Below are 13,040 nucleotides of genomic sequence, written 5' to 3' on the forward strand. Positions count from 1 at the left end.
TTATCAATAAATAAGTTCTTTGAAAATCTGAGGCAATAATAATGAAATGTTAACACTTCATAAATCCAAGTGGAAGGTACGTGAGTGTTTGCTCTATTATTCTCTGTACTTTCTGCATGTCTGCAATATCTCATTGGCTTTTTCTTAAGGTTCCTTCAGGAGCAAAGGACGAAACTGCAACTTGTCAGCCTGTTCTCTGTACCGGAACACCAGGCTCTGCTAAAACTATTTCAGTGCTATAAAAAAGTCAAGGAAGTACAGAGAAGAATTATAATGATGTAAGAACCTAAAAGAGGACACTTCAAAAGTAAGCCCCACAGAACTAAACAGGCTCAGCAGGGTTCCATGGAAACAACAGGAACTTAAAGGGGAAGAAAGAATGGCCCTGCCAGTGAGTATTCAGAGCCCATGGATGGGCACGGAGGTTGGGCGGGAGGAGACAAAGACAGAGGAATTAGTTTGCCAAAATGTAGTTAAGACAAAACTAAGGAAAATGATTTTGTCAATTATATGTCAATTAAAAAAAAACACTAAGAGAAACAAGGGAAATGAAACTGAATGCCATCACACCATTTCAGGTGGGGGGAGAAAGATCTACCAATTCGGCAGAAATGTCTCACCAGTGAAGAGCTGACAAATTATTGGCACATCTACATCAGGGAATTTTACCATATTCCTAAGGGCACTTCAGATGCATTGCCTCCACAGTACCTCTGAAACCAAGGGAACCAACAATCCACTTCTCTGACACCAGCTAATAACCGCCTCCCAATAATCCCAGACGTTGGTATTCACGTCCTGTGTAATCTCGACCCCTTGAGTATGTAGTGGATCTGGTGCTGTGCTTCTATGAGATGGCAAGTGTCACTTCTGTCATCAAGTTCTGAAACACTGTGTCCTCATCTTGCCGGCACTCTCTCTGTTGCCCACTCACTTCCTTCCTCCGACGCAGCCAGCTGACACGAGGTGAGATGCTCTACGGTGAAGCCCATGTGGGAAAGAAAACCAGGAAGGCCCCCGGCCAACAGCTCATGAGGAACTGAGTGAGGCCTGCAAAGAACTGAATCCTGCCAACAACCACATGAGTAAACAAGGAGTTGGATCCTTCCCAGTGAAGCCTCGAGATGACTGTAGCCATGTGAGAGACCAGAGCTAGAGGAGCCAGCTAAGGTGTGCCCAGACTCCTGACCCACAGAAACTGTGATAGTACATGTTGTTGTCTTCAACCGCTGCGCGTAGGGGTAATTTGTTCTGCAGAGCGGGTAAGTAATACAGAGAGCACAACCATCTACCTTAGCCGACTGCAACTGCAGCACACATCGGCAGACTGGGGCAGTCTTCGACCCAGAGGAGGACACGGGTAAACCCTGAAGCCAGTCACACGAGACCACTTACTGTATGACTCAAATCGCACAAGACATCCAGAACAGGCAAATCCATAGAAATACAAAGTGGATTAGTGGTTGCCAGGGAGACTAGGTAGAAATGGAGAACAACTGCTAATGAAAATGGCATTTCTTTTGGGGGATAAAAATGTGTTCAACAGTATGAATATCCTAAAAATCACTGAACATAATAAATTGGTAAACTGTATGGTATGTGAGTTATATCTTAGTAAAGCTGTTATTAAAAAAATTTTAAGCCCTGGCTGGTGTGGCTCAGTGGATTGAGCACCAAACTGCAAACCATAGGGTTGCCAGTTTGATTCCCAGTCGGGGCACATGCCTGGGTTGCAGGCCAGGTCCCCAGCTGGGGATGCATGAGAGGCAACCACACATTAATGTTTCTCTCTTTCTCCCTCCCTTCCCCTCTAAAAATAAATAAATAAATAAATAAATCTTTTAAAAAAATTTTAAAGCAAGAGCTGGAGTTACTAAATATACTGGAATCAAAATTCTCCAATTTTTCATCAATAAGAAAAGCTATTCCAGTCTCACGTATCTAACAGGAACAAAACTTAATATTGCTAAGGTAAATTCTGATAACAGAAATAAAAGTTAAATAAAAGGACACAGGTAAGTCTCCACTGTGGCATAATCTCCTCTTCTCATCACTGAATTCTGAGCCATTCCCTCACAGAACAGAGTGAATGTGCACTAAGAAGAGCTCTACCACGTGTCTGCTGCTGCTCCTCAAAAAGCACAAGGACCCCAGGGTCAAAACAGCACTGAAAGCTTTGCAAGGCCCAAAGCACTGGCCTGTGGCACAACAAAGACCTTACACTAGGCCGCTGTGGGCCAAGGACCTGGAAGCCCAGAAAGAAAGTTACAAGAACATGAAGCGGGCATAAGAGACTTGGCCACAAACTGTTCTGATCATACTCAGAGTTGCATGGGAGGCTCAGCACAGGCACTATGCCAAGAGAGGCAGCACAGTGACCCTCAGGACAAAGGAAAACCCCCAAGAAATGTACTGAGTGGCTACAGTCCACATGGTCACCAGTGACATGGGTCTGCTCTATGACACGGACAAACCAAGAGGTTGCTCTCGCTGGGTGAGGAAGCACAGGTGGTTCCAACACCTGAATCCAGAGTAAGAAAGAACCCGCCCTGGCTGCTGTGGCTCAGAACCCAAGGGTCACAGGTTTGATTCCCAGTCAGGGCACATGCCTGGGCTGTGGGCCACGTCCCCAGTTGTGGGGGGGGGCGGGGCATAAGAGGGAACCACACATTGATGTTTCTCTCCCTCCCTTCCCCCGTCTCTAAAAATAAATGTTTAAAAATCTTAAAAAAAAAAAAAAAAGTAAGAACAAACCCTGGCAGCATGGCTCGGTTGGAGCAGTGTCCATGCGCCTAGGGTCATGGGCTCTATCCCTGGTCAGGGCACATTCCTAGGTTGCGGGTTCAATTCCCCAATCGGGGAATGTACAGGAGGCAACTGATCAATGTCTCTCTCTCACATCGATGTTTCTCTCTCTTTCACTCATTCACTCAAATCAAAAAATGTGTCCTTGGATAAGGATTTTTTTAAAAAGTGAGAAAGACAGCAGCAGGAAAGCTCAGAATGATGTGTACCTGACAGTAACGACACTTGTCATCACCACTGTGGATGGCACAGCAACATTTTTGAGTAAAAGGAAAAGAGATGCTACACAACAGAGGCAACAGTCTTTTAAGAACTTCAGACAAAATTTCAATACGCTCCAGGTACTGCCTGAACAGAGAATGGTTCTCATTGTACCCAAAACAAATCACAAATTGTAGGCGAGCAGCCAGTCCTATGGAAAGGGTCTCTGAGAGGAAAAGCTGCGTGATCTCTAGACCTCCATCCCTCCACTGAAATACTGCAGCCTGCCTGTTCAGTTCAAAGGCACAGTGGTGGTAAACATAATGTAACCTGGAGCGGGAAGAAGTTTCAGCTGTCTGATGGAAAAGCCATTAAAAATATAATAGTATGATTTTAAAATAATACATTTTAAATCTCTCATCTTACTTCTTTTCAACCTAGTAAAAGTAATTGTGGAAAGCAAATACTGCCTACATCACATTTTCTAATTCCTGTACCTGAAGAGCCACTACTAAAAAATAAAAGCCACAAAATACACATCAATCATGTAGCTCCAAATTAGGTCCAGAACTTAAGAACATTATCGACTACAGTGACTGATCACACTGCCGACTGTAGAATACTCACACTTATCTGTGCTAACTGGATGGGCTGAAATGTACATAGAAAACAAAAAGCCTATTTTACCCAGAATGTCCTGCTTCTTCCTCAGTCTTTATCAGAGAGCCTCAAACATTTACACAGAATGATTTCATCTCCCCTAGGCCCTATCTGGCTTCATGAACAGATGGAAATTCAGTTTTAAGATAATGATATACAATATCTGTCCTAACTAAGCCTCCCTAAACAATTACCAAGGTTTGAAGCAAAGAAAATAAATTTCAAAAATAATGAGCAAAGAGAAATACAAAGGATCTCATTCAAATTGTCTTTTCTTCTTTGAAAACAAAAATTTTAAACCTGGAAGGTCTGAAGGAATCTGTCCACATTTTTATCACTGCAAAAATACAGAAAATAACAAAGACAGACATAGATCCTTGAAGTGGATACGTGGATATACAATGGGCAAGGTTAATAACATTAAAATAAAAACCAGCCTTGGGGAGGAAAATGGGGACTGAGCAAGCAAGGAAGCTAGCACTAGCTATCCAAGGCACACAATACAGAACCGGAGTTACAACAATTGTTTCATATAACATATAAAATTGTCCTTATCAGTCCATTCAAGTGAAGGGCTTAAATAATAAAACATCTAAAAATACAGGAGGCGGAATTATTCAATGTTAGGTATCACTTTAATAGTTATAAGGATATAACTATTTTTCCTTGTAACTATTTAGTTATAAGGATATAACTTTCTCTCTTTTAATTAATACTAAGTAAGCACCTTCTTACAGAAAAGTGTGAAAATATAAACATTAATCTGATAATGTCTCCCGTCTCAAGTAGGTTAAAGTCTTGTGAGGGAAATTAGGATGTATCTAGATAAAAGGAATAAATGCCATTAGTAAGGTATAGCTCAAGAATTACGGGAGAAGGGAGAAGGAAAAGATGACTTCTGGGAAGCTTTCCTGAAAAAGATGGCATCTGAGAAGTGCCTTGGAGGATGGGTTGGAGACTTAGACCCCAGGACGGGGGAAAAGGACCTGGCAGACAGTCATGAAAGGCACGGTGCACAGGAACACAGCGCGGGGCAGACTGGCGGTGGTTCACAGAGCATGAGCCGCAAGGCTAGAAAATCAGGTTAGAACCAGACCACTCGGGGTGTTGAGTACCAGCTAAGAAGTCTGAAGCTGGCTTTGTAGAAACTATGTTTTGGAACCAGGGAACCAGATAAAGAACAGCCCTGCAGTAATGTGCACAACAGAAAAGGAGAGACTGGGCAGTCAGGGACAGCAGATGGGCAAAGCTAGTGCCACTGCAGAGCTGGGAATGAAGGCCCAAACTGCCTAGGAAGTGGTGCCAGGAATGGACTGACGACCAATCCAAAGGTAAAAACTGACAGGACCTCATTCGTCCAAGGTTTATTATGTGTTGATTATCTTCCCAGCAACAGAGGAGCTCCTGAGGATACAATAATAAGGAAGATACTATAGGTACTTTTGACCTAAAAGAATTAAGCAGAGGAAAAAGGAGGGAAGAGTCAAGAATGATACCAAGTCTCAATCCTAGGGAAAAGAACAAGAAGCAAGGACCGTCAATAGCACACGGAAACACAGGTGAAGAAATAAATTAGCAGGGGAAGCTAAAGTGCCCAATGTGTAGTTTAAACCTATGGCACCAGCAGGAAATCCACACAAACAGAAGCCCTGAGTGTAAGCAGAGGAGTGAAGGGAGGTCAGGACTAGAAAAAGAACACGGAGATGATGGGTAGGTCATGAGATTGTATTAAACCATTAAGGACAAGTTCTTGGGTGGGGCTGGCAGGGTTAGATGGAGAGAGTGACATGAAGCCTAGAGCATTTCCAGACAGAAAACAATGACAGGACCAAGAGGTTGTGTGAAGTGAGGACCTGCTCTCTCGGTCAGTGGGGCCCTCTGGGGCAGCACGGTTTTAAGGAGAGCAAGCCGTCAGGAAAGAAGATCCTGGGCCAATCCTTAAGGAATTTGTATAAATTCAATAAAAATTTTTTAAAAATATTGACCAATGTCACCCCAATAAATTCAGTACAAATAAAAAAAGAAGAAAAAGAAGTAGTTTGGTAATTCTGGGAGGGAGAGAAACTCTAAGGAACAGCAGAAGCTGAAAAAGGTCCTTTGTTCTTGGCATTATTTTTGGTACTTTTTATTTTTCCTTTTAAAAAAAGAAGTCAAGATGACTGACTACTGGTCATGAAAAAAATACATGGATGAGAAAATATCAAAGTAAAAGAGAGAAGTGGATAAAGCACAAAGGGGGGGTTGGTGTTAAGATTCTAAGTGCCAAGTTTAGCCTTGGAGAAGAAGAGGGACCATTCTTTCTGGGATAAAAGAAGACACAGTAAGTAACTGTTTTTAATAGAAACGGCGTGCTCTCACAAAGCAGACTCAGCAACGCGTGCAGCGGTAGCCTCGGTGCAGACCTCAGGTTTGGAGCTCATACATAGGGGCAAGATCAGAATGGGCACTGTGGAGACTAGTATGTAATAACAAATAAATTTCTTTAATCCCAAGAAGTGCATAAAAATATCAAAAGGCAAACCTTAACCATGCACTTCCTTTTGGAGTGAAAGAGAAAAAAGTAAATGAGAAGTGGTTCAGTTAAAGAAATACTGATGTTAAAATTTTTAGGAAACAAAAATAAAATAGACAAAAGGAAGGCATTCAGTCACATGCCCTTGAGGCATTTTAGATTTTTTTAAAACTATAGGCAGGTATTGCTTATCCCTAACACATGCCACTTTGAACTTTAAAAAGACCTGACTTTTAAAGCACTTCCCGCTGTACATTCCACAGGATCAAAGACCCCCCCTGGTCTGGGTCACCAGCACAGTGCCTGGCTCACAGCAGGTCCTCCGTAAATATTTGGTTGATGTTTTATGTGGCTTCCACAAAAACTACATCAACAGAGAGAGCAACAAATGAGATTGCCAGGTGACAGAAGTCTGCAGGGGGTTGAATAGTGGCCCCCCAAAAGGTATGTCCATAACCAAATCCCTAGAAGGTAGGGGAATGTGACTTTATTTGGAAAAAGCCTTTGCAGCTGTAATTAAGGATCTTTCGATAAAATCATTCTGGATTACCCAGGTGGGCCCTAAATCCATGACAAGCGTGTCCTTATAAGCCAGAGAGAAAAACAGAGACACCCAAAGGCGGCCACATAAAGACCTACAAAGAGTGCTCTTGCTCTTGCTCACTCGCTTGCTCACTTGCTCTCTCTCTGCCCAAGGTCACGTTAAGAACTTCATACCCAATAATGGAAGAGCCATCTATGCAAAATTGAGCAAAGCTGAATTTTCTATTTAGATAAACAAAGCACAGAGATATGCAAAGTTACTATGTAACAGTAAATATATATAGTGAATTTCCACTGATAGAAAATAAAAAAGAAGAGACATAATTACAAGTGAAGACTCATTAATTAGAATATCAGTAAAAATCTACAAACTTAAGAAATCCAATCAAACATAAAGGAGTAGCATCAGTATTATGAAGTATTTCAAACATGCAAAAAAGACTAGAGAATAATAAAATAAACATCCTTCTACCTAACACCAAGTCTTAATAAATCTTGACATTTGCCCCAACTTATTTTCAGACTTAAAGAAATAAAATATTTCGGACCTCTATGCTCCTCCTGACCCCTTTCCCCTCCCTCCCACCTCAAGGGTGACCATCACTTTAAAGCTAAGTGTATCATTCACATGTACATGTTTAAACATAAATAACAGGCAGTATTATTTGATGTATTTAAGCTTAACATTCATAGCAATTGGCTATATATTTATTCTACTACTTTTTTTAATTTAGAAAGCTTAAAGTTTTATTTTTTTACATTCCACTATTTTTTTTTACTCAAAATATTTTTTGAGACGTACTCATGTTGATCCATGCAATCCTAGTTCATTTACTTTAACAGCTAAAAACTGTATTATTGGTCTTCCATTAATGGCTGTTTAGCCTGCTCTTTAACTCCTGCTGTACAAACAATGCTACAACAAACTTCCTTGTACACGTCTCCTCATACATACCCTAGAGGTTCTCCAGAATATGGTTATAAAAAAAAACGATTCCTTGGTGCCCATTCTTTTTAAAAACTCTTTTTCTTTGGTAAATTACCTCTATTACAGTAAAAGCATATCCCCATAATTAACAGAAGAATTGGACTAGAGGTAACCCTAAGATACCTTCTGTGGAAAAAGAATAAACTCTGAACTCACTAGTGTTAAGTCATCTCAAGAATCCCTACTTAGCAGAGTCATTCAGAGCAAAAAGCAACATATCTTATGAATGAGAAATTACCTGTGCGATATTTTTAGAAGACATAATTGCCTGATTATAGAATATGCGGCCAAAGTGATCTCGATCTGGAAATGCATCTGCTTGCCGAGGTAAGTTTGCCCCTCCTGAGTCAACTGCAGACAAGGAAAAGGAAAGAAATAAGTACATCTCCATGAACAAAATATGCTTCCACAGGAAGACTTGCATTAGTGACAGCATCATTTCTTAATCATAAAAGTTTTTGCCATCTTTCTAAACTATTCTACAGCATCTTTCTCCAGTCCTGCAACATAGCTGAAAGGACTCACCGTCTTCCTCAAGTCCATTAGGCTCTCCTACCCCTGTGCCAAACTCCACCTGAAATGTGTACTGTATTCTCTCCTTTGAGGACCAGCCAAAGCTTCAGAAACACTGTAAGTGCTTAACCAGTTCAGCTTAAAAAAGTGTCTTTCCCTCTTTTTAACCAATACAGAAACCGTCTACAGAATTTATGTGACAAGGTAGCACATACTGCCTTCTGATACTGTTTTTACTGCAGATTATAGAGTGGTGGATAAAAACGTCAGCTGAGTTCAAAACGGAGCTTGGCTACCTCATAGCTTTGTGATCACAGGCGTGTTTCCTAACCATTCTACACCTTGGTTTCCTCACCTGTGAAATTAAGGTAACAGTAGCTTTCCCACAGGAGTTCTTACTGGGATAACATGAAATCATGCGTGTGGCGCACTTAGCTCAGTACACACTGTGTGTACACGTAGCAATACTACAAAAAGTCAGTCTCATACCTATTATTCTCGCCTGCAGCCATAAGTCTTTTATTGTTATTTGATGCATTACATCTTGTCTCCATCATTAGAAGCAGGCTGAAGATTAGGACCTCATAATACTCTTCACTGCACCCCCTACACTGCTAGGCACAGCACCTGAAAACAGCAGGACCTCATTTGCTACATTCTCTCTGCACAAAATAGTCCACCAGGCAAATTCACCTTCACAGAAAAAAAAAATCTCTCCATCTGTACCTGTTCAAATACCCACATAAACGAACAATGTATCTTAGCATTTTACAAAACTAAACCAATGTCCAGAAAGTGACAATTGTATACTGCCTTGCTTTTATGTTCTTTTTAAAATATCCTTACGTTTAAATGTATTTTAATTTTAAATATAAAATTACTTTCATTGAAAATTAAGTTTTCTTATTAAACTTAATCAGGTGATCAGCTCATAACGTATATAAGTATCCAGTCACTATGTTGTACACCTGAAAGCAATATACAATACTGAGTATATGTCAACTATAATTGAAAAATATATTTTAAAAAATTGAAATTAAGTTAAATTTCTTTAAATTTTATCTGCATACTCGGCCCTGGCCTGGTAGCTAAGTTGCTTAGAATATCGTCCCAAAATACCAAGGTTGCAGGTTCAATCTCCATCAGGGCACACACAAGAATCTACCGATGAGTGCATAAATAAGTGGAACAACAAAAATCCATGTTTCTCTCTCTTTCCAAAATCAATAAATTTAAATATATATCTTTCTAAAAGATTATATACATACTCAAGCATTTAACATAGTACCTGACAACCTGATACTCAAGAGATTCAAAAATATTAGCTATTATTTTTTCATAATTTGAACCCATTAACAGAAGAAAAAATATATATGGAAGGACAAAAGCACACACCTGTAGAGAAAAAAACTGGCATAAACCAAAACACTGTCAAGGGTTACTCCTCAATGATGTTACTATGGGTAGCTCTTATTTACTTTTTTTCCCAGACTTCCCAGCCAAGAACATGCATTTCTTTTGTAAATATAGAAGAAACCAATAGTTATAAAAATACTCATCGATAATAAGTTTTATATATATACACACACACACACACACACACACACACACACACACAGAGTCATAAAGTCCTTGTAAACAGTCATACATTTTACCAGCTAAAAATAGTTTATTTTGTAACTCTTGTGACTTGCCCAAGTAGATGCAGGGGAGCCTGTTTTGCAGTGCAATTTCTTGTGCCCGTAAATGTTTTTTCACAGTCACTGGGTAGTAGGTGCCTCCTTTGACAGTGGCATCATTGGCAACAATCATACATTCTACTCTGAAAGGCAGACATTTCATTGGAAAGAGGATATGAGAGATTTCTTCACAGTCAAAGGCCAATTCCATCACATTCCAAGACACTCCAGTGCCACCTTCAACTTCCAGCACACAAGACCAATGAGAGGTGTTAGTAGGCAATCTTCAGATATAAAAGCAAGCTTTAATCACTGTCCACATACTCATTTATAAAATAGAAAATGATCACTTTTTTAAAGTATATTTTACTGATTATGCTATTAGTTATCCCATTCTTTTTTCTCCCCTTTATTCCCCTGCGTCCTGCACCCCCAACCACCCATGTCCCCCACCCCCCTTAGTTCATGTCCATGGGTCATACATATAAATTCTTTGGCTTCTCCATTTCCCATACTATTCTTACCTCTCCCTGTCTATTTTGTACCTACCAATTATGCTTCTTATTCCCTGTACATTTTCCCCCATTCTCCCCTCTCCCCCTCCCCACTGATAACCCTCCATATGATCTCCATTTCTGTGATTCTGTTCCTATTCTAGTTGTTTGCCTAGTTTGTTTCTGTTTTTATTTTTTAGGTTCAGTTGTTGATAGTTGTGAGTTGGTTGTCATTTTACTGTTCACAGTTTTGATATTCTTCTTTTTCTTAGATAAGTCTCTTCAACATTTCATATAATAAGGGCTTGGTAATGATGAACTCCTTTAACTTGACCTTATGTGGGAAGCACTTTCTCTGCCCTTGCATTCTGAATGATAGCTTTGCTGGATACAGTAGTCTTGGATGTAGAAAATGATCACTTTTAACAAGAGTCATCAGTCCTACCTTAGTAGTGAAAAACTAACCACCTAAGCCACATTTCATAATGGTTATTTGAATGAAAGGGTCCTAAAGAGATAGCAATAATAATAATGCCCCCCTCCAAAATCCAAGTCTCATGGGTGAGGAAATCCCTCATAATTAACCTTCAAGTGTCCTTTGAGGAAAGCAATTTGCAAAAATAAAAACTGACCCATCAAGATTACTTAGTTTTCATGTTTTCAAAAGTTCTTCAGCATTACTGACATATGCTTTTCTATAAAACTAAAAAAAGTATAACATTCATCTTGCTTAAAGAAACAGATGCAATCTTTAAGACAGTGTATTAAACATGCACCCTGTACTGAGTCAGCAACGGCACCCTGTCCACCAAACCAGGCTGTCGGGCACCTCAGCCCCAAGTAACACACAAGACAGTGGGGAGACTCCAGACGGCGGGCTAAGGCAACTGCTCAACACTGCCAGGACACCTGAAGATCGGGGGTTCCTCTCGAAACCTGAGAGGACAGTGTGTGGGTTCTTCACAAACTGTAATCGTCTTTATATTTATGATCACTTTGCTGCCTCACTTCATACTCCCTAGTTCTAAAAAAGACACGCACTGAATCCCTGTTGAAAGCAGGGAACAGGAATGAGCACGCAGCCTCAGCAGCACTATGCTTCTCCTGTTAGGGTATGTGGCCAGCAGTGTGCATCACAACGTAACAGGGCTCCACTCCTTTGCGCATCTGTTTTATTCACTAGGTCTGTGGGTGAAAAAAGGGGGTTCAGCGGGAAATAACCTCACAGGGTGATCTGATCATAAATTCCTACGTGGGCAGGTCATGGTGCGGAGTCACCACCCAGGCCTATAACTTGCTAGTGAAAGGTTTATCTTTGCCTTAAGGAAGCGCCGTCCATTGTTTCTGTGCATCTACCTTTGAAATAAACTGTAACTATCCTGAAGACAGCACATAATCTGGTTCCCTATCCTGTAATCCAATCCCCACCTTGCTTTTGCCCCCCTCCAAGTACTCTTCCTTAGTTCCCTCCTTAATTTCAAATGCATAAAAGAAGCTGCAAAACTGCTGTTCTGTGGAGCATCTGAGATCTTGCTCCCCGGCATGTATCGCCAGTTTGGCTCAAATAAACTCTCAAAAATTCTCTACAGGTCTGGACGTTTCTTACGTTGACGGGTCATACACAGAAAGCCTTTTTCCACTACAATCAACATTTTAGACAGTAGAATGCAAATTTTTAATGATACTAACATTAAACAAACTAGACTTCCAAGGGAATTTCGGCTTAGGACAGGTGGCTGGGCCACGACCCCACGCCTCCAGAGCACATTCCCAAGCTTGCCCACCCTGCGCACGCTGCACAGGAAAAGCTTCCGAATCTCTGGTAATGCACACAGGCAGGCTGTGAGGTCCGACAGGGCTAGGCTGAATTCTGGCTCTGCCACTTGCTAGATACGTGACCTTGGACAAGAGACATGGCCACTTTTACTATTTATTAAAAAGTCACAGACATGTTACATAATGAGAAATAAAATCAGTTCCCCAAAATATTATATTGTACTTCTACTGGTTTGCCTACACAGCATCTCTTATTTTGAGAACAGAACTAAACTTTCTTTCAGAAACTGGCTCGCTTCTATTTTAATCCATGTGGTTCAAGTGGGACTGACCCCAAAGCCCATCTTCAAAGGTGGGCACAAGAACCAGGCCTTTACACTCAGAGTCCACACTGAGACTCAGCGGTGGGCTCCGGGCCCAGGCCTTTCGCCTTAGGAGCTCTCCTGCTACTACAGCTGCTGTGCTTATGGAACAGAAACCAGGAATGCCTGCGGCCAGCCCTGCAATAATGGCAAATGGCTATAGCTGCACCTCCCCTGAAGGCACAGAGCTCTGGCCAGGTAGAGGAACACAGACAAATAACCAGGGTCTGAATCAGATGTACTTGTATCAGGCTCAGATCCCACTGTCTGAGGTCAACGCTGAGCTTTGCCAGTGGCTTGATCTTGGGCAAGTTATTTAACATTCTAAACCCCATTTCCTTATCTCGGAACAGCTGTAACAATAATAATACCCATTCTCAAGGAGCTGTGGTAAAGACTGACAACTAATCAGTAGGAAGTGTTTATCGCAGTCCCTGGCATGGTAACTTTGAAGAAAATGTGGCATCATACATAAATATATACAAATACATCTAACACCTAGCAGCC

General features: G+C 41.0%; 1 protein-coding gene across 2 annotated transcripts in view; it reads right to left on the minus strand.

The window, feature by feature from the left end:
- Positions 1–13,040, minus strand: part of MCCC2 (methylcrotonyl-CoA carboxylase subunit 2) — a 54,624-nt gene that overhangs the window by 30,885 nt on the left and 10,699 nt on the right. For both annotated transcript variants that reach the window (XM_024578643.4, XM_024578642.4), the window contains exons 5-6: positions 9,917–10,044; positions 7,948–8,060 (exon numbers count right to left, since the gene is read on the minus strand). In XM_024578643.4, the coding sequence (XP_024434411.1) occupies positions 7,948–8,060; positions 9,917–10,044 (241 nt within the window). The remainder of the gene's footprint in view (positions 1–7,947; positions 8,061–9,916; positions 10,045–13,040) is intronic.

The sequence above is a fragment of the Desmodus rotundus genome, chromosome 1, assembly GCF_022682495.2.
Source record: "Desmodus rotundus isolate HL8 chromosome 1, HLdesRot8A.1, whole genome shotgun sequence".
Lineage (NCBI taxonomy): Eukaryota > Metazoa > Chordata > Mammalia > Chiroptera > Phyllostomidae > Desmodus > Desmodus rotundus.